Source organism: Protopterus annectens, chromosome 8.part1, assembly GCF_019279795.1.
Source record: "Protopterus annectens isolate FY-2018-M chromosome 8.part1, PAN1.0, whole genome shotgun sequence".
NCBI lineage: Eukaryota > Metazoa > Chordata > Ceratodontiformes > Protopteridae > Protopterus > Protopterus annectens.
In genome coordinates, this window is record NC_056742.1 from 386,488,158 (window position 1) to 386,514,428 (window position 26,271).

The 26,271-nt window shown below is 40.2% G+C and overlaps 1 protein-coding gene across 1 annotated transcript in view; it reads left to right on the plus strand.

Annotated features, from left to right (window-relative positions):
• Positions 1–8,601: 8,601 nt before the first annotated feature.
• DHODH (dihydroorotate dehydrogenase (quinone)) overlaps positions 8,602–26,271 on the plus strand; it is a 414,606-nt gene continuing 396,936 nt past the window's right edge. The window contains exon 1 of the mRNA XM_044081957.1: positions 8,602–8,729. Within this exon, the coding sequence (XP_043937892.1) occupies positions 8,709–8,729 (21 nt within the window). The 5' untranslated portion in view covers positions 8,602–8,708. The remainder of the gene's footprint in view (positions 8,730–26,271) is intronic.

A 26,271-nucleotide genomic window follows, 5' to 3' on the forward strand; every position in this document is an offset into this window, starting at 1 on the left:
ATGTTGGAGATGTGAGCAAGTACACAATGTAGATTGGAACCACATTTTCTTTGATTGTGTTAAAATTAAGCCATTTTGGAATGGTATTAATAACTTTCTACAATCTTTATTTAATGAATCGTTTTATTTAACTAAAGCTCTTGTATTATTAAATATGAACGAAGGTCCTCATTTGAATAAGTCAAACATGATTCTAGTATGGACTATACTTGCAATTTCAAGGAAGTGTATAACAAGAAGATGGAATACAAACACAATACCAACTTTGGAAGACTTCTACAGCCTACTGAAGACCACAGCATTAGTGGAAATTAAAATTAAAGAACTAAGAATTTATCCAAAGCCATTTATCAACAACCCTTGGGGAAAAGTCTTATCATTGATTGACACTATACAGTAATTGATCAGACACTCTGATAATGGATTGGACATACTTATAAAGTAACTGTATACATTAAGATCTGTTATAGTGTCAGGCTAATGTATTTAAGATGTTATGCATAAATACTATGAAATGTATTCAAATGTATTTGAAAAATAAAAAAATTGAGAAAATCTTAACTTTTAATAGCTGCAACTTCAAATTTGAAAATAAAAATATCTTGGGGAGGCACTCAATCTCTGTAAGTCAATGAATTCAAAAAGGATATTAAAGAACACATTTTCAGTGACTTGCTAGATATGAAATCATATACTAAAGGCACGCTTTTACATGTGCTATGCAAATTCAGAAATTAAAGAATTGCAAATAATTGATAGCACACCTTACTTTTCATTTGAAAAAAGTATCCCATCCATCATCCTAATGTCAGGATGGCATAAAGCAATCAAGTTCTGCCCTGCAGATAAACCACAAAATAGCTGAAATGGAGGCAGAAACAGGCTGCTATTTAAATAATTCTTCATCTAACTCTCATTCAGAAGCATTAATATTCACGATACAAGCCAGAATAGAATGGAAATCTTTCATCTGCTTACCCCTGTTCCACTATGCACCACCATGATGGCAGTCACATAAGGGTAGCTGAGGAAGTGCTCTTACAGCAGTCCCCTACCTCCTGATAAGGAAAAAAAAGCCTGTTCTTTGAATTTGGCCATAACCTTATATTGTTTCACTGAAGAAACATCCAGACCATGAAATGCTGCACTAACTTTAGCAGACTGTAAAAAAGTAACTATTTTTCCTTTTAGCTAATTTAAAGTCTCATCTTATACCTCAGTAACAGTTACTGTTGATGTCTTTCCAAAACATTGATTATAAGTTTCTAAAACTACCAGCATTTTCTTCTGTGAAAGAACCATTTTATACAAAGATTGTAATGTTCCTGGTGCTGTTATTGAAAACTCCTCACAGCGAAATATATACAGTTTGGAATCTGATGCCTGTCCCCTACATATAAACAGGTCTTTTCAGTCTAGGTAAACAATTAAAATACAGTTTCAGTATTGTACAAAAGTGCTTCAGTCTCCACACTACTTTTAAAATACGGGTCCAGGCCAGTACATTGGGGGGGGGGGTTGCCTCCCCTTATATATATATATATATAAAATATATATATATATATATATATATATATATATATATATATATATATATATATATATATATATATATATATATATATATATATATATAGTATCTCAGTGACGACATTGCAGTTACTACAGTGAACTCTATAAAATGTAGGCAAAGATTGTATTCATTCAAACAAATCTCAGTATTAATCATAGAACAGTACTATCACTGAGTAAATTACCTCTGTTCAAAGCAGTTTCAGTATTATACAGTGCAATGTTACATCAGGCTTCCATCTCCAAACTGCTGAACTCTTCACTCTGTTATGGAGAGTAAGATCAGTAAACCTTTGAATAAACTCTTTTGTATGGGGGTGGGGGTCATTACCCAAAGCTTATGACTATAGGTGAGTATGGAGATACACAATGGCTGGTAGGAGACAGAGTATAAAGATAAAGCTTTCAGGTGGTCTGTGTTGGACATGTTGTCTACACTATATATTCTTTTTGTGAGAAACCTCTGTGGACAAACCAGTTGCTGTATATGCCTGGTCAAGTACATACCGAAGGGGGCATTGAACTCAATGATTGGTCTAATGAGGGCTGAGTACATAGTTTTGTCTTCAGTAAACTGCCAGACAAATGCATTTAACTTGGATTAAGCCATGCATTACTAGATGGGTAGCAAACTGGCTCACTGACAGAATGCACATTGTCAAAGTTGAAAGTCATTCCCTTTGGCAAAGAGGTGGTCCCTGCTAATTATGATATAGATAGCACCCCTCTAAGCTCAAACTCAGTGGTGTGAGAATTGAGAACACAGGTTGATAGCAATCTAGACTTTGATCAGCATGTGTCTGTAGTGGTAAGAAAGCATTCTACATTGCACATCTCATAAATAAGGGCATCACATCCAAGACCAGGGAGGTTATAACACCACTGTACCCGATCCTTATCAGACCACTAATTGAGTGCAATGCTCCTTTCTGTATGTACCTCACCAGCCACCTGCAGCAACTTGAGAAACCACAGAGGTTTCTAACCAAGAGAATCCATGACCTCCAAAGCATGACCTACATGAAAAGACTGAAAGCCCTGTCATTGTACTCTGTATCATACGGGCTGCTGAGATGTGACCTGTGCCTGACCTACAGAGCAGTCTCTGACCCTGACCTGATGGAAATGCTGCACGTCTGCAAGTCAAATGGGACAAGAGTCACTCGCTCCAAGGATCTCAACCTAGCCTGTGACATTAACAGAACATGCTGGAGAGACAGATGTATCTCCCAGCGATTGCTGCTCCTCTGCAATAAGCTTCCACTCCATGTGAAGCAGAGCTCCTCAATGACCTGATTCAACCACAACCTTGACAACTGGATGGGTGACCATAAATTCACCCTGGGGATGGCATCTATGTCCCTCATGGACAGGGGCAGTTGGTGCTGATGACAGAATCGCTCTGCTAACAATGACCATCTAACTATGGTCAATAAGGGTACTCAGGTTATTACACAGCTAGGCTTGTAAAGGTCCTAGGGTCATTAACCTAGTAACCTCCTATGAACTTATGAACTTAATGTAGAGTATGCAGGGTTTCCTTTCAGGTATGTGATTATCAATTGCTCTTTTTGGGTTGCTAAAGCATAGTTCTTGATGTTGTGTTTCCTCATATTTGGTTGCTTGCTATACGTTTTAGTGACTTACATAGGATAAAACTTTACTACTTAATGTTTACTCCAAGAGTGCAACATCCTTAAAAAAATAGTAAGATATATTATATTTTTAGTTAGTTTCTGAAATTTGCAGTGACCTCATTGTGAAAATAATAAACTAAGAGGTGTGGAGGTAGCCCACCCCACCCTCCATCTTTTTTTTTTTTTTTTTTTTTTTTATTAATTAGCCACTGGGCTAGTAGCCTTGATTCAAAGGAGACCCAAGGTGGTAGTTATATTACTAGGGGCAATTTGGCTAGGGCATCGGGAACTTTTCCTATTGTTTTTGATAGGTGCCATGGAATACTTTACATCAACGTGAGCTACCACCAACTCAAGCAGATGAGGCCTCAGTTTAACATCTCATCTGAAGGATGGTACACTGAGGAGTGCAGCACCCCCATTATGCCTCACTACAGTGTCAGCAATTGTTCTAAGTGGTGTGGAAAAAGAATCCACAACCTTCTGCATCAAAGGTGAGTGTGCTGCTGTTGTGTCACTGACACTATTTATTTGTGCTTGCTACTGGTTTGTCCCTTTCAAGTATTGATGTACACATCTATTGTGCACTTATATGAATAGCTCTGTGCAATAGGTATCAAACAGGTGTGTTTTGAGGGTCTGGGATTCAAAGTATAATGGTGCAATCAGAATGCAGACATAACTCTCATTCTGAGTAGTGTGCATTAATGTCTCTTGGACAATGGACTGTTATAGTATATATAGTTATATATATATATATATATATACCCACTGTATATTTTGGCGTATATGCCTTTTCCAGCTAAAAAAATACACAATGGTTATACTGGTGATTTTCCAAGACCCATCCTAAATTTATAAAAAGAAAAAGGGGTAGTTAAATATTCTCCATCCAGGACAGAATTTGCTCTTCTTATCTTGAATCAGAGGCATGTCTGTCAGACAGTCACCTTACCAGCACAACAATAGTGATTACAATGATCCAGTCTCTGTGCAAATCAAAAAAGGTGCATTAACCATAACATCATGACAACATCCATTGCCTTTAGCATTTTAAGATGGATCTTATCTGCTTCTGCAGTTCTTTCAGCTCAGAAGTGCTTAACTGTTGCAGTGACTTCAGCTACAGAAATGGACTTGCCCAAACAGCTACTTGTAGTATTATTACATTCTCTATCTGGTTTAGGAATTCCTCAAAGCCTTCCTTCCACCTCCCAACAGTTCCCCCAGTTGGCATCAACATTACTTTAACTAAGCTGGAAACAGCTTGTGCAATGTCTTGCCTCAGCACCCAAATCACCAAACAGGTTGCTAGAATTTCTTTGTAGCCATAAGAAAGCCATTCTCTGTAGTCTTGTCATAGTCCTCCCATGTCTTCATATCTAGTTCTTTGCTTCATTACTGCCACAACTGTTACCTTCACTACTTGTTGGCATCTATGAGCTAAGTCAGAATATATTTATGCTACCATTGCACGAGCGGAGTCTTTTACTTAAACTTCCTCATCATGGATGGCAATCAGTACATGCTTGTGTTTCCTCCATTACAAGTACTGACTACCTTTTAGTCACAGCATTAATATCTTCCAAATATTCTTAGGACACCATCACTACACATCTGGGTTTGCTGGGCCTATACAGCTGGTGCCCTAGTTATTTAACTAATTCATCTTCAAGTGATTATTAGCTAACAGGGCAGCTCGGCACCTTTCTTGAAGTGATTGCTAAGACTATAAGGCCATAGGTCTGACATATCTACAAATTCGATCATCAAACTTTGGTCCAATGTGCTGTGGTACCAATGTCATTTATGAGCAACCCTGTGGTCACATACTGTGTTTGTTATGGACAATACATGACTGGCACAAGGTGCCCATTGACCATTCACCATTCAGGTTCAAATCAGGCAAGCCATTCCTCTTAATTATGTTTCTCCATTTATCTTCATTTACTACTGTTGTCATCCAGTAGAACTACAGACAGTAGGCTGTACCCTATCAAGCAGAACTCCCACACTCTCTAAGGAACACATTATTCCAAATAATTGTTAGTGTATATGCATTTTTTCTTTCTGCAACTTGAATACTGCTGCAAATTCTGTTCCCATATCAAGTAGTTGGATTAATTTTTTCCCCCAAAACTAACATTGCAGTGCAGCATAAGGTGGATGCTGCAGTCCTGAGTGTGCAGTACTTTGGATGAGATGTTAAACTGAGGCCCCATCTGTTTGAACTGATGGTGGCTCAGGTGGATGTGAAAGATCCCATGGCACTTATCAAAAATAATTGCAAAAGTTCCCAAGTGCAATGGTCAAATTTCCCCTAGTCAGTAACAATACCACCTCAGGTTTCTCCTGAAAAGAGGACATTGGCCTAGTGGGATTAACCATGTCAATAAAATCTAAGTAAAATAAAAAGAAAATGTACTACAGACTCTATCTGTGCTGTTCCCTGATGTTTTTTTTTTGGGGGGGGTTAAGAAAGCTACTGAGGACAAGAAGGTTGTTCTTCTTCTATTCTGTTTTCTTTCTTATGCTATAATCATCTAATGATTATGATCTGATCTATCTAATAATGATCTTATGATCTATGCATACTGTCTCAAAGCCCTATTCCTGGACTCAGCCTCCCACAGATTGTTGTGTGGTGATTTATACCTAACCTACAAGGCATCCTCTCATCCTATACCGATGGATTTGTTGCACATCTGCAAAATGAATAGCATAAGAAATACATGTTCTAAGGATCTTAACCTCATCTGCGGCATACACATGACATATTGAAGGGACACGTACATGTCTCAGAAATTATCCTTTCTCTGTAACGGGCTTCCCATCCACGTGAAGGAAAGCTCATCCCTAACCCTATTCAAATGTAACATGGACCAATGGATGGGAAATAGTAAAGTTATCACTGGTGTGGTACAGTGGATATAAAAAGGGTACACATCCCTGTTAAAATGCCAGGTTTTTGTGATATAAAAAAATGAGACCACAATAAATCATTTCAAAACGTTTCCCACCTTTAATGTGACCTATAACCTGTTCAATGGAATTGAAAAACAAACAAATCTGTTAGGGGGGAAAATATAAAAAATATATAAAATAAAAAACATACAATAAGCTGGTTGTATGTGTGTACACCCTTAAACTAATAATTTATTGAAGCACCTTTTGATTTAATTACAACATTCAGTCTCCTTGGGTATGCACCTGCCATCAGTCAAAGAAACTCTGATTAACCCCAAATAAAGTTCAGCTGCCCTAGTAGGATTTTCTTGACATTTACTCAGTTGCCTGCAACAGCAAAAGCCATGATTTGCAGAGAGCTTACAGAGTATCAAAGGGATCTCATTGTTGAAAGGTATCAGTCAGGAGAAGGGAACAAAAAATCTTCCACAGCATTGGATATACCATGGAACACAGTCATCAAAAAGTGGAGAAAATATGAGACAACAGTGACATTGCAAAGAACGGTATGTCTCTCCAAAACTGATGAAAAAACAAGATGAAAACTGGTCAGGGAAGATGCCAAGAGATCTATAGCAACACTGAGGGATCTGCAGGAATTTCTGGCAAGTACTGGTTGTGTACTACATGTGACAACAATCTCCTGTATTCTGCATATGTCTGGACTATGGGGTAGTGTTACAAGACAGAAGCCTTTTCTTACACAGAAAAACAACCACGCCTGTTAAATTTTGCAAAATGTGTTATGGTCTGATGAGTCCAAGATTGAACATTTGGCCACAATTCCAAAAGGTACGTTTGGAGCAAAAACAACACTTTGCATCACCAAAAGAACACCATCTCCACAGTGAAGCATGGTGGTGGCAGTATCATGCTTTGGGGTTGCTTTTCTTCAACTGGAACTGGGGCTTTAGTCAATGTGGAGGGAATTATGAATAGTTCCAAATACCAGTGACTCTTAGCCCAAAACCTTCAGGCATCTGTTTGAAAGCCGAAGATGAAGAGGAATTTCACCTTTCAACACGACAGTTACCCCAAGCATACATCCAAATCAACAAAAGAATGGCTTCACTAGAAGAAAATTAAACTTTTGGAATGGCTCAGCTAGAGTCCAGACCTAAATCCAATAGAAAATCTGTGGGGTGACCTGAAGAGAGCTGTGCATAAGAGATGCTCCCGCAATCTGACAGATTTGGAGCGCTTTTGCAAGAAAGAGTGGGCAAATATTGCCAAGTCAAGATGTGCCATGCTGATAAGACTCCTACCCAAGAAGACTGAATGCTGTAATTAAATTAAAAGGTGCTTCAACAAAGTATTAGTTTAAGGGTGTGCACACTTATGCAACCAGTTTATTGTACGTTATTTTTTATATTTTTTCCCTAACACATTTGTTTGTTTTTTCAATTGAATTGTACAGGTTATAGGTCACATTAAAGGTGGGAAAAGTTTGGAAATGATTTACTGTGGTCTTATTTTTTTATATCATAACAACCTGGCATTTTAACAGGGGTGTGTACACTTTTTATATCCACTGTATGTTCCTAATGGACAGGGGTACCATGTGAACACTTGATATTTACAAGCCTATGTCAGCAATATTTTGGTGAATTTGGGCTAAGCTTGGTTAGGCTTAAAATTGTTCTTGGGCCAATAGCCTAGTACCGAGTATTAAACGATGACTTTTGCATTTACTGCCACAAGCAATAAAATTGTAACTGTTCATCATGATCACTTTCCAAACTGCTTGTCTTTGTCGTGGTGAGGTTACAGTGGTAGGAAGCTTATCTCCAACCGTCTGCAGATCATTCTATGGATTTCCAAACATACCAATATCTAGAACAAGCTAAGAGATATAATCTGTCCAAAGTGGTGTTTGGGGTTTTTTCCCAGAGGTCTGAGCCTGCTACACCTCCCCTAGGAGGCATCCAGGGGGCATCTTATGCACCTTAATAAGGTGTCACAGCAGCATGCCCACTTCAGTTGTTCCTATTATTTTAATTTTCAAAGTATGCCAACAAAAGTATGTAAATGTACTAATTATTAGCAGTGAAATGCAGAAACTAGGGAGCTGCATACCAATCACCCTCTTAGTGCAAGCAGGACTTCTGGACAAAACCAAAAATAGTATGAATATGCAAAGTCACAAATTCAGGGAAAAGTTTTAATTGCTGTTCTTAAAACTTAGAAAGATGATAGAGTAACAGGTTTTGAATTACCATGTATATTCTGAATGATATGAAGTCTGAAACTAAAATAGCAGTCATTATTTAATGATTTTATTTCTCCATAATTTGCTAGACAGCCACAAATATTATGAGAAACAGACCAAAATTATGAGGCAAAAATGTGGACATCCTGTGAAATGGTTAACAGCTGACATGAAAGAATTGTACAGAAACATTATTTTCGGCTGCAGCATTTCAGTAAGGGTGGGGAGGAGGGTCTGCTTTCGGTTTGACGATCATGCGCAGTGTGGTGTGCACCATAAATGAACAGTACAATGAGACGTAACGAGTTTATCCGTACAACAAGATGGCGTCGCAAGTGTTGAAGGTAGGTAGGAGAAAGTATTGACACCCTCTTCTAGAGTTTACTTGTACAGCTACCAGGTTAAGGTAGAAGGGCTATGAATTATGCACCCCATCATGGTTATGCTCAGGGGAAGAGATCCCCAGAAAAACAAAGTGCCCGTATAAATAAAACTGGGTAGGAATAATACTTGATGGAGTAACATCAGTGGGAGGGCGCTTTTAAGTGCACGTGAAGGACGCCTTCTGAATTTTGTATGACGTTGAATATGCCTTCACAAAACCATGCTACTTTGAAATACTGGTAAACAGCAAAAATAAAATACACGAGTGAAAAAGTGTCGTTAAGTTCACACCACTGTATAAAGCTTATGCATGTTTGCCAGTGGTTTGAACGAACGATGAGAAAGGCTACGAAGTAATGTCATGATTATATTTTTGTTTTATAGATTTATTTGTTGTGGCTGCACCTTGCCTACTGTTGTACACCTCTGCAGTGGATTGTGTTGCAAGAAAACGTGGTTATTGTATGCATCATCAATTTGTTTCCGATATGCCATTCTAACAGTTGAAAGGGGGGGGGGTGCTTAAATAATTTCAACAATTCACTGAACAGTTAATAAGACAACACGTTTTTATAGGCATGTGTTTCAGAACAATAGATGCCTGAGACTGTCGTCACTGACTCAAGTCCTCTGTCAGAAAAATCAAAAAATGTTATGAGGGACATGTTAAAGTATGAGTCAAATCAGGCACAGTTCAAAGTCCGTGATCTTGACATGATAAAAATACTTTCTTAGTCATGCCTTTATAAGTGTTACAGACAATTGTGACCCATTGTGGAATGAACAAAATATCAGTATCGCATGAGTTTTAGATTATACAAAATTTATTTGTTGACACTTTATTGCCATTGAAGTCCAACTGGTTAGGAGCCCATTTTCAGTGGAGGCCCAGGGAGAAAAGCTTCAAATTGTTACAAAACATTTTAAGAACAGTAATTGTATGGTCTAAATAATGCAAAAACACATATACAGTTTAAATAATAACCATACCAAGTTAGACATAATGTGAAAACATTGGTTAAGAATTGATACAGCCTATATGATAATGATTTCATATTTAGAGAAATTGTAGCCAGTTTATAGAGAAAAGTTAGTATAATATATATAGGAATTGCAATATGAAGTGAGACAAAAAAAACGGGTTGGAAAGAAAGCCGGGATCGAGAAATATATTGAAGTCTGAAGTGAGTGAACAAGGGAGAGTAAGGAAGTATAAGTCATGCATAGGTACTTGTTCATATGTAGGGGTATAGTTTATCCTGTGGTTGAGTAAGAGCAGAACTAGATTTCAAGTAAGAAGTCTTTCAGAATTGTTGCCCTGATGATTACACGTAAGGAGTTCCAGGCCTTAGCAGGCTGATATGAGTACAGATCATGCCCATCAGATTTGATAGGTATGTGGACAAAGAGGGAATTTTGGTGACCGGACTGTATTAACTGATTGGGAACATAGTTCTGTAGAATGGTATTTAGTGCCAGACAAGAAGATGCATGTTGGATAATCTTATAGGAGCTATGAAACTGTATATATGTTAGTTGATGGGATAGTTCTAACCGAGTTTGGCTTTTTGTGCTATACATGGGGGGAGGGGTCTGAAAGGGTTATTTATTGCAAATTTAACCACTTTATTATAGCATTGTGGACCTGTACCGATTGGTTAGACAGCGGGACAGAGCTGGGAAATATGTGCAGGTAAGGGTGATAAAGGATAGTGAGGGAAACGTACTCACAAGTGATGAGTGTGTTGAGTAGATAGAAAGAGTACTTTGAAGGGCTGATGAATGAGGAGAATGAGAGAGAGAGAAGATTGGATGATGTGGGGATAGTGAATCAGGAAGTGAAACAGATTAGCAAGGAGGAAGTAAGGACAGCTATGAAGAGGATGAAGAATGGAAAGGCTGTTGGCCCAGATGACATACCAGTGGAAGCATGGAGGTGCTTAGGAGAAATGGCAGTGGAATTTTTAACCAGATTGTGTAATGAAAGTCAGAGGATGCCTGAGGAATGGAGAAAGTGTTTTGGTACCTATCTTTAAGAATAAGGGTGATGTGCAGAGCTGCAGTAACTACAGAGGGATGAAATTGATCAGTCGCAGCTTGAAGTTCTGGGAAAGAGTAGTGGAAGCTAGGTTAAGAAGGGAGGTGATGATTAGTGATCAGCAGTATAGTTTCATGCCAGGAAAGAGCACTACAGATGCAATGTTTGCTCTGAGAGTGTTGGAGAAATACAGAGAAGGTCAGAAGGAGTTGCATTGTGTCTTTGTGGACTTAGAGAGAGCATATGACAGGGTGCCTAGAGAGGAGTTGTGGTATTGTATGAGGAAGTCGGGAGTGTCAGAGAAGTATGTAAGAGTGGTACAGGATATGTATGAGGGTAGTGTGACATTGGTGAGGACTGCAGTGGGAGTGACAGATACGTGTAAGGTGGAGGTGGGATTTGCAGTGGTGATGGACTGGTTGACATATGAGATCAGACAGGAGGCCCCGTGGACTATGATGATTGCAGATGACATTGTGATATGTAGTGAGAGTAGGGACCAGGTTGAAGAGACCCTGGAGAGGTGGAGATATGCTTTAGAGAGGAGAGGAATGAAGGTCAGCAGGGCTAAAACAGAATATATGTGTGTAAATGAGAGGGAGGGTAGAAGAATGGTGAGGATGCAGGCAGTAGAGTTGGTAAAGGTGGATGAGTTTAAGTACTTGGGATCAACAGTTCAGAGTAATGGTGAGTGTGGAAGAGAAGTGAAGAAGGAGAGTACAGGCAGGGTGGAATGGGTGGAGAAGAGTGTCAGGAGTGATTTGTGACAGACGGGTACCAGTAAGAGTGAAAGGGAAGGTCTACAAGAAGGTAGTGAGACCGGCTATGTTATATGGGTTGGAGACTGTGGTACTGACAAAAAGGCAGGAGTCAGAGCTGGATGTGACAGAGTTAAAGCTGTTAAGATTTGCACTGGGTGTGACTAGGATGGACAGGATTAGGAATCAAATTAGTGTATTAGAGGGTCAGCTCAGGTTGGACAGTTTGGAGACAAAACAAGAGAGGCGAGATTGCGTTGGTTTGGACGTGCTGAGGAGGCATGCTGGGTATATTGGGAAAAGGATGCTAAGGATGGAGCTGCCAGGTAAGAGGAAAGGAGGAAGGCCCTAAGATAAGGTGTATGGATGTGGTGAGAGAAGACATGCAGGCGGTTGGTGTGAAAGAGCATGATGCAGAGGACAGGAAGAAATGGAAACAGATGATCCGTTGTGGCGACCCCTAACGGGAACAGCCAAAAGAAGATGTTGATTATAGCATTGTTCACATTTTGATTTTTGTGATGCCTGAAGGTTAGTAAGTATGGAAGTGTCATAAAGTAGTGTGGGGTGTAGATAAGTAGTGGAATGTGTAATTTTAGTTGTGTTGGTGAGAGTTTTTCGTTCTGTAAGGCTTACCTAGTTTTTTATTTTTTTTTTTTTGTTAATGTAGTTTTGTATCATCATCATCTTCTTTTGGCTGTTCCCGTTAGGGGTCACCACAGTGGATCATCTGTTTCCATTTCTTCCTGTCCTCTGCATTTTGCTCTGTCACACCAACCACCTGCATGTCCTCTCTCACCACATCCATAAACCTTATCTTATGCAGTTTTGTATATCGGGTCAAATTTAAGAGTGTCATCCACTATCATCCCTAGTAATTTGCTATTAGAAGGGTCTTCAGTGGTCATGTTATTGAGGGAGAGAGGATTTATTTATTTTTTCATGAGATGGGATTTGGGGAGCAGTAGGAGTATTTTTTGAAGGGGAGGGGGTGATAATCAGTTGTGAGTTACAAAGCCATGTTTCTGTTGAACCTTCCTGAATAATCTTTTAGAAATGCGCCAGGTTTTCAGATGTGCATATGAGTGTGGAGTCTTCCTTTGTGGCTGTGTGGAGGATGTTAGTGAAAATGTTAAAAAAGATCTAGCGTTGTGTTACACCGGTGGTGACTGGGAGTCGCAGAGAGAGGGTGGGGTGCCATTTTATTAACTGATACCTATTGGACAGGTAGCTTTTGAACCACAGATGAGTGGGCTGAGTTAGACCTAGTGAGGACATCTGAAGTAGAAGTTTGCTGTGACAAACTTAGTCAAAGGTGTTAAGTCAAGACATAAGAGATTAGTTTGCCATTATCTCTGGCTTTATCGATAAATGTTAGAAGTACAGTGTTAGTAACAGAGGGATGGAAGCCTTGGGGTATGTGGTGTGTGTGTAGAGGAATAATGTGTGATTTTATTTTTCCAGAGAGAGGAAACATGGGATTCCTGGACTGACCTAGTTATAAGGATTGAGACGGGCTAGGCAGTGCTATCTGCTGCTATTTTAAGATGCTCTTTTGCATGGTCATCAGCTGAAATAAAGCATAGTTTGAGTTTAAGACTAGGTTTATATAGGATGTGGGTACAGGTTTGAAGGTGAAAGTGGATGTGGTAATATGTGGCTTTTGGACAAGGTTGGGATTGGATTTTAGGAAATCCTTGGTTAGGGATGCTTTACTGTCTCTAAAATAAGAGTTGAATTCTATTGCAGGTTTGAATTCTATTGCAGGTTTGAGTGGCAAGTTACTGGGAGAGGGCTTAGTGATGAATTTTTCGCCAAGATGTTAAAAAAAATTCTGGTCAGCCATTAAAGAAATCTAAATTTGTGTTTACTGTCCTCAAATTTGTTCTACTGTTTTGTTGTCGTTTATTTGGTTTTTAGTACAGTTGCAAAGTTTTCTGTAGTGTCGTGTTGTACATCTTTCCATTCTTTTTCTCTAAGGTGCATTAGCATTTACTATATTTGGACAGCCAATTTGCATTATTTCTGTTTATTTTCTTCCTTCTAGGAGGTGCAAGGCTTTTAAGGATATTTAGGAAAGTTGTATTGAATTAATTTACAGCGGCATCCAAGGGGAGGATTTTCAGGATGTTCTAGTTAAGATGATAGAGTATTAATGAATATATCTGAGTTAAAGTTGGACGGGTTGTGTGTTTTATAAACATGCTGTTTAAGTTGATGTGTGAGATGTCTGGTTGTATAGATTGGGAGAAGGTCACTGAGAGTGTCTGACATTGACCTGTGGTGATGAATTTACTAGGGTCTGATGTTAGGATTCAGTCTTGCTATAATGTGTGTGGCTAATAATTAGTTGTGTGAAACCATATAAGTTTGAGCTAGGTGTAAGGGGGTTAGTTTATGTCCGGCCAGTTGACATTCACATCGCCTGTAGTATTTTTTTTCTTGTGTAATTGTTTTCTTCCAAGGTAGCTGTATTGTTGGCAGGAGGGATGTAAAAGTGGTGCACATTGTTTTATATTTGTTTATTTTCAGGAAAATAATAAGAAGCTCTGTTGAACTGAATTTTGGTATTGGTTTGGTGTAGAGGGCATTGTGGGTTAGAGTTGTGGTGTTTGCAATAGAAGGGGCCAGAATTCAAGTGAATGTCTCCTCCTTGGAGGATTTTAGTATATTGTAGTATTATTGACAAAGTTATTGATAAAATAAAACTTCCATTTTGGTAATGTCATAGGTGTGTACTGCCGTGTAGAAAATTTCCAGCAATTGCCTTCTGAGTTCTTTTACACAGTGTGTTACATTTATTTCATTGTTTGCATCCCTTTAAGGGACACCTATAGCTGTAGAGTTTGTATACCCTTGTTTGCTGCATTCCTTCATAATACCTTTGTTGTGTAATGTCCCTATTTAAACATCAAAGAACATAATAAAGTAGCTTAAAACTGAAGAAGGGTATTCTGCAGTTCCCTATTCCAGCTTCTTAGCTGTCTGTTGGTGGGTGCAAAAGGTGGGTAATATTTAATGGAGTATGATTTGTTGTCATAAGGGAAGGAAGATTGACTGCAACCCAGGAGTATTTGAGTAGTGGTCCTGGACACTGGATGGCTTGACCTGGAGTGGATATGGAAATGGTAAGGAACATCTTAAATGCTGGATTTGCCCACCCTGGGTGGGTTTCCTATCTGGTTGTGGACCTTGGTGGAGATGAGAAGTTCTAGCTTAGATGAAGGTACAGGAATCGTGCAACAGAAAGTGTACATATGGTAGCATGGACTGTATTGAACTAATCAAGTCACGTGCAGAAGGTGGAGATACAGGTTGGCAACTGAGGAAAAACTCTTTTGCCCTGTTTTTGGAATGATTCTGTACTGGGGTTCCTCTCATATCCTCTCTGGTTTGCTTTGAAGCTTGAGGAGAGGCACCAGGACTTTGCAGGCAGAGGAATGGTGGGGAGGGGTTAGTGTGTGTAAAAAAAAAAAAAACACACGCTAGGCATGTAGCTGGTGAAATGTAATGATTCAGCATTTCAGCTAAGAATATGCTGTGGAGCAGGACGAGACTAAAGCTGTACGTTGTGTTCGTATTCATGTAAAGGATCTAGGATCTTAGTCTCCGTTATTGAGTTTACTGCATACTAACATTCAAAAAGCTTGATTTTGCTGGGGCATCTTGTTGAAATTGTGTGTGTCATGTAGGTGTATGTATGCAACACACAGACCTGCAGTAACTGGTGTGTATAAACATTACACAAAAATGTAAGGAGATCTATATATTTTTCCTAGTATTTATTTTTGTAGTACACTCTCCAGTCTTTGCTTCCCAAGCCTTGTTTGTGTTTCAGAAATACATTTTCAGGCAGAGCTGTATTGGACAAGTGGCCACATGTAAGTATCCTTAAGTAAGGTAGAAATACAATTTCCCCTAGTTGCCAGCTCAGTGTATGAGATCTTTTGGTTATAGCTGCAGGGTGGTGTTCAGTCCTTTGCTGTCCTTCTGTCACTGTCCGTGTGGAGTTTGTGTGTTCTTTCTGTGTAGTACTCTTCCTCTCACCCCCAAAACACTCGCTGGTTAAACTGGTAACACTAACTTGTTAGTATGTGTATACATTTTGCATTTGCCATTGTTCTTGTAACCGACATTGTGGTTCAAGTGGGTGAGAGATGAACTAGGTCATTTGTGTAGTTGGGAAATGAATATGTTAAAATTTAAATCATTTTTTAATGTCCAGTTATTTTTGCAGCAACCTCTTCGAACATTACATCTATTTTTTCCATTTTAGTGGTGACCTTTCCCATTGTTTTGTGCCTTAGTTTCTGACTGTAATATGTCATAGCCTAGTACCTATCTATGAACCTATCTGCCCAAGGGCATTTATAAGCCTTGCCAGAGTGTGTCTGCTTTCGCCGCCCCATTGATTAATTAACTGATCCTCTGTCAAGCAGAGCCAATGAAGTGATCCCAGGGGTGTATTTTCTGTTACCCATCCACTCGTCAAGATTTCTCTTGAGTGTTAGTGAGGGGCTCTGTCTGATGTCATTTGGAATTTTATTTCAAAGCATGGGGGAGTCTCTGTGACAGGAATCTATCCCTCCAGCATGTTCTATTTATTGTTGTGGCGAGGTTTAGCTCACTAGAGCACTTGGCTCGCAGTGACTTGGATTTCTTTAGGTGGAGCATGTCCATCAATTCTGAGTTGGACGTGGTTTTGTAAGTCAGGCAGAGATCACCTCTGAGTAAGCGATATGCCACTGAGTACAGCTGGAGTTTTTTCAGTCGGGCTGCATAGGACATATGTTTGAGACCAGTAATCCTCTTGGTGAGGCACTTTTGTGGTCTTTCCAGCTGTTGGAAGTGTCTTGTGAGGTACATCCCAAATGGGGCATTGTACTCTATGATGGGTCCAATGAGTGACGAGTAGAGTGGCACTATAACCTCTTTATTTCTAGATGCGAACCCTTTAGTAATTAGATGGGCCACATAGAAGGATTTCCTAACTACTTTGGCAATATGATTGTCAAAGGAGAGATTACTATCTACCTGGGTCCCCAGATCTCTTATTACCTCTTCTGTATTTAGGGGGCTGACACCTATGTGGTAATTCGTGGGCTTTTTGTTTTTCCCAAATGGGATGACTCTGCATTTTTTGGAATTTAGCTTGAGGCCATTGACACCAGGTGTCCGTCTCAGTAAGGCCGTTTTGAAGGATGTCCGTGTTAGCTGGAGAGTCAGTTAAGGCTCCCAGTTTGCAGTCATCGGCGAACTTGGTTAGCCATAGTCCTCCTGTGTCTTCCTGTACTTCTGAGAAGTATATACTGAGGGGTCCCAGGACCGAGCCTTGCGGGACACCACTTGCGACTGGTTTAGAGTCGACCTGGAGCCCATTATTCTTACCGTGTGAATTCTGTCTGTAAGCCAGTTGGCAACCCATCTCATGACATAGGGATTTATGTTCAGGCTGGTGAGTTTTTCTGTAATACCAGAGTGGGGAATGATGTCGAAAGCCTTGGTGAGGTCAAGGTAGGCTGTGTGTACCACCTTTGCCTCATCTATGGCCTTGTTGACGGTCTCGAAGAAGTCAACCAGGTTTAGTAGGCATGATATGCCCTTAACAAAGCCAAACTGGGTCAGGTCAAGTGTTTGGAGTTTCCCAATGTCTTTGTTAATGAGTTCTATGATGATGCAGTCCATAGCCTTGCAGACCAGGCTAGTCAGGCTTATGGGGCGATAGTTACCAGGGTCAGTTGTGGCCCCTCCTTTGTGGAGAGGAATAACCGTTGCTGTGCACCATTCTATGGGCACGTAGCCTGTGGAGAGGCTGAGGTTGAACAGCGTGTTTAGGTGGGGGTTTAGTTCGTTCTGTAGTTCGTGCAAAACGCAACCTGGGACACCATCTGGTCCCATTGATGCTGTGTTTTTGACTTTTGAAAGGACTGTTTCCACCTGTGCGTCTGTGATTTTTGGGACACTACACTTTTCCGGTATTGTTGTGGGCCCTTCTGGAGGTGAGAGGGGGTTGAAGTTTGCACTGAATTTTATCTGCCAGGATGTTGGCAATATCAGTAGGTTCAGTATATTTTGTGCTGTTTTGCACTAGTTCAGTGCATATCTGCGAGTTGCCACTTAGATTCTTAACATAGCTAAAGAAGGCTTTGTGGTTATCTTTTGAATCCTTGGCTAGTTTTCTTTCGGAGTTAGCCTTGGATGATTTCATGAGGGACCTCAGTTTCTTACTGATACTGATCAGGGATGTCTTTCCTTCTTGGGATTTGCTTTTTTTCTGAACTAGTTTCCTTCATCTATTGTATAGCCTGTTTATTGCAGGGGTCCACCAAACTGGTTTCCTTCTCTTAGAGGAGTGAGTCTTGATTTTGCTAGGGATGGCACGATCCATGCGTCTTTGTAGGTGCTCATAGAGTGCATTTTTAAAGGTTTCTGCATCTTTGGCAGCGTTATCCTTTAGCGTGGGGGCTGTGAAACTTGCCACCTCTGTTTTAAGTAAGGTGAAGTTTGCTTTTAGAAAATTTTTTTACTGTGGTTTCCGTAGTTGGGGTGGTGGTGGGCTGTGGACATCCAGAGTGACTAGTTTATGATCTGATCTAACCAGTGACGGGTTGACCTCTGGTGTGGAACACCTGTTGCCCATGTTGGTGATGACCAGGTCCAATAAGTTTTCACCTCTGGTAGGGGAGTTTACCAGCTGATCAGGGCGTTTGAGATGATGAATTCCAGGAAGAGCTGGGCCTGGGAATTTGTACTCTAGTAGTTTTCCCAGTGAATGGTAGGGTAATTGAAATTGCCCAATATCAGGGTGTTTGGTAGGACCTTCATGTTTTCCAATGTCTCCAGAAAGGTGATGTGGTGGTCCTGGGTCATGGAGGGTGATCTGTAGCAGGTCACAATTTGCATTGCAGATTTGAATGATAGTTGCACATGGATGATCTCAGAGGTATCATGCTGAGCCACTAACCTGGAGGTGTAGGTATCCTTGATGAATATGGATACACCCCCTCCTTTTGTGTTTCGGTCCGTGTTCTGTGGCCGAAATGTGTGGTATGAGTTGTAGCCCGGTAGTGCTGGGGTGCTCTCTGGAGCCTTGAACTAGGTTTCAGTTACTGCACAGATGTCGAATTTCTCCATACTGAGGAGTGCTTCGAGTGCGTGCATTTTGAGATTTAAACTCCTGGCGTGAGTATACCCTTGTTAATTGTGCTGTTTAAGGAGGTGGGTTTGACTTTTGAGCCTTGCCTAAAAAAGGCACTATGGGGGCAGCAAGACAGCAAGAGCCTTGGCCAGTATTCGAAAGCCTAGGGGTGACAGGTGCAAGCCGTCTCTTGTGAAGCAAAGTGGCTTGTTGAGAATGTCATCCCAGGCTGACAGACACTGGATCCCCTTTGAATGACACCAGAAGCTTAGCCAGTTGTTGAAATTGATCATTTTTTCTTTATACTGAGGTATCATTCTTGGTGAGGGCAGGATGCTATTCAGGGTCAGGGTTATTAGGGTCATTGTTGACACATTTTCAGTTACAGGATGACATTAGGTTGTGCATTTTTATTTATTGTTGTAACTGAATGGCTACTTTTCGTAATACTATGTAACAAAAAGTAAATGAGTAATAAACCCGCATAGGTTATTCAGCATCATTTCCAAACGAGTCCTGGATGATGTTTTCTACCCAGTGAAGTCCATAAAATGCTTATGATGACTAACAACACTGCATGCTGGGTAGTACATTTATTTGATAGGAGCTGCTGCATGCTGGGTAGTAAATTTTTTTTGATGGGAGCTGTGTACCATGACGTGTAGCCACCATGCGTGAGGTGACAACTAAGTGGCTTTTAGGTTTCAAAGGCTCACAGGTCTAACGAGTGATGTGAATATTTTAGTGTCGGGGCATGGAGTTTTACTGCGCAAAATGATTACATTAGATTATTTCTCCTGTCTAGTTATTATTTTATTATTTATGGCTTTTACTTCTGAGTTATGGTCTTTTCAGTGAAGACTTGAGTAACTCTAACTTTTTTCTTTTTTTAAATCTATATAATTTAATGCAAATTAATAAATTAAATAACTGCATTTGTTATGCAAAAATATAAAGTAAAATATGCTAGGAAAATGTGGGATATAGAAAAAAGTGCATCATTAGATAATCATGTAAAATGTTTATATAATGATGCATGCAATGAGGTCTATGTTGAAGATCATCATAATTTTACTATCTGATGCCTGTATGTCGTTGTGGGCAGGTTATTTTCATTGCAGTTGAGTGGAGTCCATCATTGGTAGAATGTTAGTTTAGTGGCATTCTGCACATGGCCATAATTTGCAGTTTTTAGCTCTTACAAGTTGAGAGGTAACATCTGCAGGTTTCAGCCAGTCCACCCTAACATTCGAGGAGAGAGCCATTTATATTTCTGAGACTTACCACTGTTCTTGTATTTTGATTGCAAAAGTGTGGTTGCTGCCTAGCTACATAGCATAGAGGGACAGAGCCCTGACTACGACTCAGGTGACTGGCATTCAATTAGGATTCCTGGCACTGGAGTAACCAAGCAGGAAGGGAAAGGACTGAAGGGGTGTGACCCACTTGCCACTCCCAAGAAGAGAGAGGAGTTGCAGGCTGTCTGTGAGCAGATGGAGTGGTGTAATTTGTGGTGGACACGGGAATCACCATTCAAGCTTGAGGACAGGAGGGTAGAGCTAAGGCTGCTTGCCTGTAATGCCTGTTACAGACGTCAGGTGTGGTCAGCATGGTCAGCCCATTGCATGCTCCCTTCCCGTGTGGAAACTAAGTATGCATGGGAGATATAGGGCCTAAGAAAAAAAATTCTGAATTGCTCTCGGTGGTTGCATAAATGACAGCCTGTCCCATTTAACCCTTGTTCCAGTAGTGGGTAATGAATGAGTCAGTTGTCAGGGAAGAGGGCTAATGATCGGCAGGCAGTGGGTGAAAAATTGGGAGGGGTGACTGCTTGTATATGTACACAAAGGTAAGAGGTTTTGTACAATGTAATATTCCCCTTACTCTGAGGTGTAGTGATCTTGACTTCTGCATAATAAGCAGAAGCTATTTTTTAGTGGTAGTCTCACAAGTGTCTGAAGTTCTGAGACATGTACTTGCTGGTTTTGGACTTTTGTCATGTACCCTGTTTTGGGACCCATTTGTTTATTTCAATGTTACTAGCATTTACAGAGCTTTTTGACACTGTTGGAGGTAGTGATCTATTCTATTGTTCATAGGTTCATAGGTTCATACTAGGCTATCTGCCCTGGGGCAATTATAAGCCTAGCCCGATTCTGTTTGATTTGAGTATACTGTGCCCTTTTTTAAGGTTTAGTTTACTGTGCCTCTGTCTAATAGTGACACAGGAGTAATCCCTGGGACAAATCTACGATACCCCATCCACTTATCGAGATTCTTCTTGAAGAGATTCAGTGAGGTGCTGATTCAGTGAGGTGCTCTGCCTCACATGAACTGGAATTCTATTCCCTCTGGGTTATGAACCTGTCCCTCCAGCAAGTTCTATTTATTTCTGTGGGTGGCTCTAAGGGATTTAGATTTACTGAGGTGGAGCATGTCCATTAATTCTGGATTTGACATAGCTTTGTATGTCAGGCATAGAATGCAACTGAGTAGAGCTGGAGTTTTTTTAACCGAGCAGTATATGGCATCTGTTTGTGACCCTTGATCCTCTTGGTGAGATACTTTTGGGGTCTTTCTAATTGCTGCAGGTGTCGGGTAAGGTACATCCCAAAAGGGGCATTGTATTCTATGATGGGCCTGATGAGGGATGAATAAAGGCACGATTACCTCTCTTGATCTAGATGTGAAACCCTTCGTGATGAGGTGGGCTATGTAGAAGGTCTTTCTAACCACTTTGGCAATGTGGTTTTCAAAGGATAGATTGCTATCAACTTGGGTCCCCAGGTCTCTAATAACTTTCTCTGTACTTAATGGGTTTCCCTATGTGGTAATTTATGGGCACATTGTTTTTGCCAAAGGGTATGACTATACATTTTTTGGCATTTAGCTTTAAACCATGGCGCTGGCACCAGTTATCTGTCTCTGTGAGACCTTTTTGAAGGATGTTTGTGTCAGCTGGAGAGTTGATTAAGTTTGCAGTAACAAGAGTGGTCCCAGGACAGAACCCTGTGGGATGCCACTTGTGACCGGTTTTGAGTCTGACATGGCTCCAGCAACTCTCACTCTGTGGGTTCTGTCTTTGAGCCAGTTTGCAACCCATCTTGTGACATAGGGGTTTATATTTAAGCTGGATAGCTTATCTATGATGCCAGTGGGGTATTGTGTCAAATGCCTTTGCAAGGTCCAGATAGGCTGTGTGGACTACCTTTCCTTCATCTATGGCTTTGGTGACTGTTTCAAAGAAGTCAACCAGGTTCAAAAGGCAGGATCTGCCCTTGAAAAAGCGAACTGGGTAGGATCTAGTGTCTGTAGGTCCCCAATGTCTTTGTTTATGAGCTCCATGATGATCCTCTCCATAGCCTTGCAGACTAAGCTAGTCAGGCTTATGGGGATGCTCCACCTTTGTGGAGTGGGACCACTGTTGCTGCACGCCATTCTGTGGGCACATATCCTGTAGTGAGGCTGAGATTGTATAGCTGTTTTATTTGAGGGATTAGTTCCTCTTGTAGTTCATTTAGGACGCAACCTGGGACGCCACCTGGTCCCATGGAAGCAGTATTTTTTGCTTTGGAGAGGGCAGCCTTCACCTGAGCATCTGAGATGTTTGGGAGGCAGCCTTCTGCCGGGATAGATATTTGCTCTTGTTTGCACTGAACCTGTCTGCCAGGATTTAGAATCAACTCAGAACAAGTCTGGGAGTTGCATCCCAGGTTTCTAACATAACTGAAAAAAGCCTTATGATTGTCTTTGGTGTCCTGTGCAATTTTTCTCTCGAAGCTGGCCTTGGAGGATTTTATGAGGGATTGTAATTTTTTGCTAGTACTGATCAGAGATGCCTTCCCTATTAGGGATTTTGCTCTATCATGTAGTAGCTTCCTCCTTCTGTTGTACAGTTTATTTATGGCAGGGGTCCACCAGACTGGTCTTGGTTTTGTTTGGGATAGCATGATCCATGCATTCCTGGAGATGTCCGTAGAATGCATTTATATAGGATTCTGCAGTTTGGGCTGTAGTTTCCACTGGCCCTGGGGCCTTGAAGGATTCCACTTCGGTTGCATAGGACATGCTTCTTACTCCCCCACATTTGATGCCTTTTACTTTCAGTGGCTGCAACCAGGCATGAAGTGCAAGCAGGTCCTTAACGATCTTCACCCAGAATAATTTTACTGAGGTAATTTCCTGTTGATTTGAATTTGGGAGAGCACTGGTCAAGACTGATCAGTTTGTCTCATCCTGAGTATAAACAGTGAAAAATGTTACAGAATAGGTCCTGTAAACAAGAATACAAAGAAAACATCAAACAAATTTAAACAGCTTTATGTACAAAGCCAGCAGGTACCCACTTTTGTACAAGACAGTTGAAAAAAATATGTAGTATAGAGGATGAAGAATAGCTGTTTTAGAAAGTTAAATGAGAGAAAATCAGAGGGTGGTGAAAATTGGGTTATATGTCCTGAGAGAAGTCAGTTGCATTTTTCTTTCAATACACACACATATCACATGTGTAAAATAAATGAAGAAAAAAATGTATATATATATATATATATATATATATATATATATATATATATATATATATATATATATATATATAGATATGTATATTGGCTATATGGTGATAAGAGAAAATTAAAGGTTTACTATTAGTTCATATACAGACGTTAGAGATGCTGTGATGTGATTTCAAGCTCGTCGATGTATCTTTAGGAGTAGGAAGTTTGTTTTAATGAAATTTCTTAAGGTACTAGAAGGGATCTCTGGCTTCAGTTTTATTTTGAAGGAAACTACTTTATGGTCTGACCTAACAAGTGATGAAGATAAGCAAGGGACTTTCAAGATGCTCCTATATTAGTACTGAAATATGAAACTTAACCGTCATTGTAGCTTCCTTGTTTTTAACTTTTAATGTTGTTCTTAATTTTTCATGTCCTTGTTTGTTGAAACTGTATATCTTGTGTATATAATCTGACTTTACAAATCGTAATGCTTCTGTGACCTTTGGCTGTAGTTTGAAAACGATACTGTGTGTGCGCGTAAGTGCATTAGCCTGGTGATCAAATTCAAATAAAAGTTTATTACTGGTTTAAGTTTAAATTTCCGTTTGGATCCGTTTTGCTTTGACCTCAAAATGCTGCTGTGAGACTTACCTACATTTTATAGTCTTAGCATTGTTAGGTTTGTATGTTAACTTTGTATTAAAAATATTTTGAATTTGATGATATTTGGTGATGGGGAGGAAAAATAAAAATGGCACCAGTGGTAATATAGTTAGTTAGCCAGTCTTTACAGCCTGATACACTAAGTGAACAAGCCCTACAACTTTCATAATGGTGCCATCTTAGAAAGTTAATCCTTTTGGTATTGATTGTGACATCTTTTGTTGTTTAGGTTGTGAAGATAGGTAAAGGCTGCCAGCCTAGCCAGATAGAATTATCTACAGAATTCTGCCATTTGTAAATGTTAATGTAAGCCACAGGCTTGTTCTCTTAAATGTGAAAAGACTGCATTGGATATTGAACTGCAAACATGTAACAGAGTGTACTCTGCTGTAAGAAAGCTGTCAAGCATTTCATGACTGTCTTTGTCAAAATTAGGAGCCCATATGTCTAGAGGGAGGCTTCCTGTCTATTGTTTTAAGACCAGAGTTAATGGCTAGAATTTGCACGTACAAGTGTCCATTATTGCTGTGGTTTCTGACCAGGTGTAAAGAATGTAAATGTAGTTTTTGTTAGCCTGGGAACACCATAGAAGTGTGTAGAATGATGTCATGTGAAGCAGCTCTGCATTATCAATTTAAAGAGAGAGAGAATCAGAGAGCTCAGAGCATTTTGTCTTGAGAACATCCAACATCACCAGCACTGATTTGCTCTATATGTAAGTTATTTAGAACTGTGTTTTCTCTAAGAAATAGCTAGGAATTAGGAAAATTAGACAAATTGTTTTTCTGTGTTGATGTCAGAGATTTTCTACGGTATTATTTTAAGTATTTCTCTGTGATCTCTGAACTCTTGACTAGCACTGTGTAGTAAGAAGTATTGTCTTGTGTTTTTATTTATTAAATATTTTTTAAACCTTTCAACTGTGGTGGTTTTATGTAGAGCTAATTTAAGCTCTAGAGTATATTGCATGTATATAGTGAATACTGTACCAAGTCCCTCTAATCAGCCTTGACTGTTCAGCCACACTTACATTTGGATAATAATAGTGCACAGTAATAATTGGACACCCTTTCAGAAGGGCCTTTGAGTAGCCGATATTAGTAGGTGGTGCAGCTGGTACTACCTTTTAGACTGGGCATAAAGGGCACAGCTCGAAAACCTGTGCTGGCCTTCCACAGGAGTGTCTGTGTGGTTGTATACACTCTTATCTCAAAGTGTGTGTGTCAGCTACTTGGGCAGGGACACGAAGCACTGGTTGGACAGAGAGGGTTATGGAGGTTTTAGCTTGCCCACTAGGCTGAGAGCTGGACCATATAGCTGTGCTAGTGGGGAGTCTTATTGGGGACCTGGAGAGAAAGGGAGAAACCAGCCCCAGACTGACTGTGATCTCTGTGTGCTCTTAAGGGAAATTGTACCTTACTTTGTGTGTATTTATTATCCTTTCCTTATGTGGATGCCCCTCACTGGTGTTAGTGGTGAGGATTGAGGCTCCTTGATTGCTGGGCCAGGGCACGGGCGTCACATAGGTAATTTAAACAACTGCGGTATGGTCCCTATAAGATGGATAGTTGCTTGAGGGCATTTCCAGCCTAGCATATCCCATTTACGTTAGAAGACCAAGGAGAAAAGCTCCAGCACTAAGATTTGTGAGGTACTGAGTGCTTTAATAAAGGATTCTGGACTGTAATGAATCGGAAGAATTGTATTCGGAATAATACAACAGCAGTGGTGAGATTAGTGTATGTAATGCAGCTTTATGTTGGATGCAAGTTAGAAGGCTTAACTGAATTGTTTTATTTGAAGCTAGATATAATGACATGCATTACACTAAACATCAGTCATCTTGCCGTACAGAATGTTTTGAAACACATTTTGTAAATGAGTATAAAGTCAGTGGCTGCACGTTGTAACACTAGAGACATGAAAGATGCATTTGTAATGTATCTTTCTTGAGGACATGCAGCCTGAAAGGTTAAAGTCGGGAATAAGTTTTAAGGAGCATGTAAATCATTAATAGTTTAGGAAAATTTAAACTATAAATAGTAGTGGTGGTGTCTTTCGGCTTTTCCCGGTTGGGGTCGCCACAGCGGAACTCCGGTCCACTAATGATTGGCAGTAGATTTTTACGTGCCGAGTTTCCAGCCCTGGCGCACAACCTTCAATGAAGGTACACCCATTCACGCATGTCTCCACACAGAAGATGCTCTAGCTGAGAATCGAACATGACAACGTCTTACTGTGAGGCGACAACGGTACCGCATCACCACCACTGCAGATAAACTATAACTAGTAGTAATGAAGAAAATTGTCAAGCGGCATTTCTTGGAAGGGTTAGAAGGAAGAGTTGCATATAATATGCTGAACAAAATCTTGTGTATGAACCTGTAAGAGAGTATGAGGAAAGGC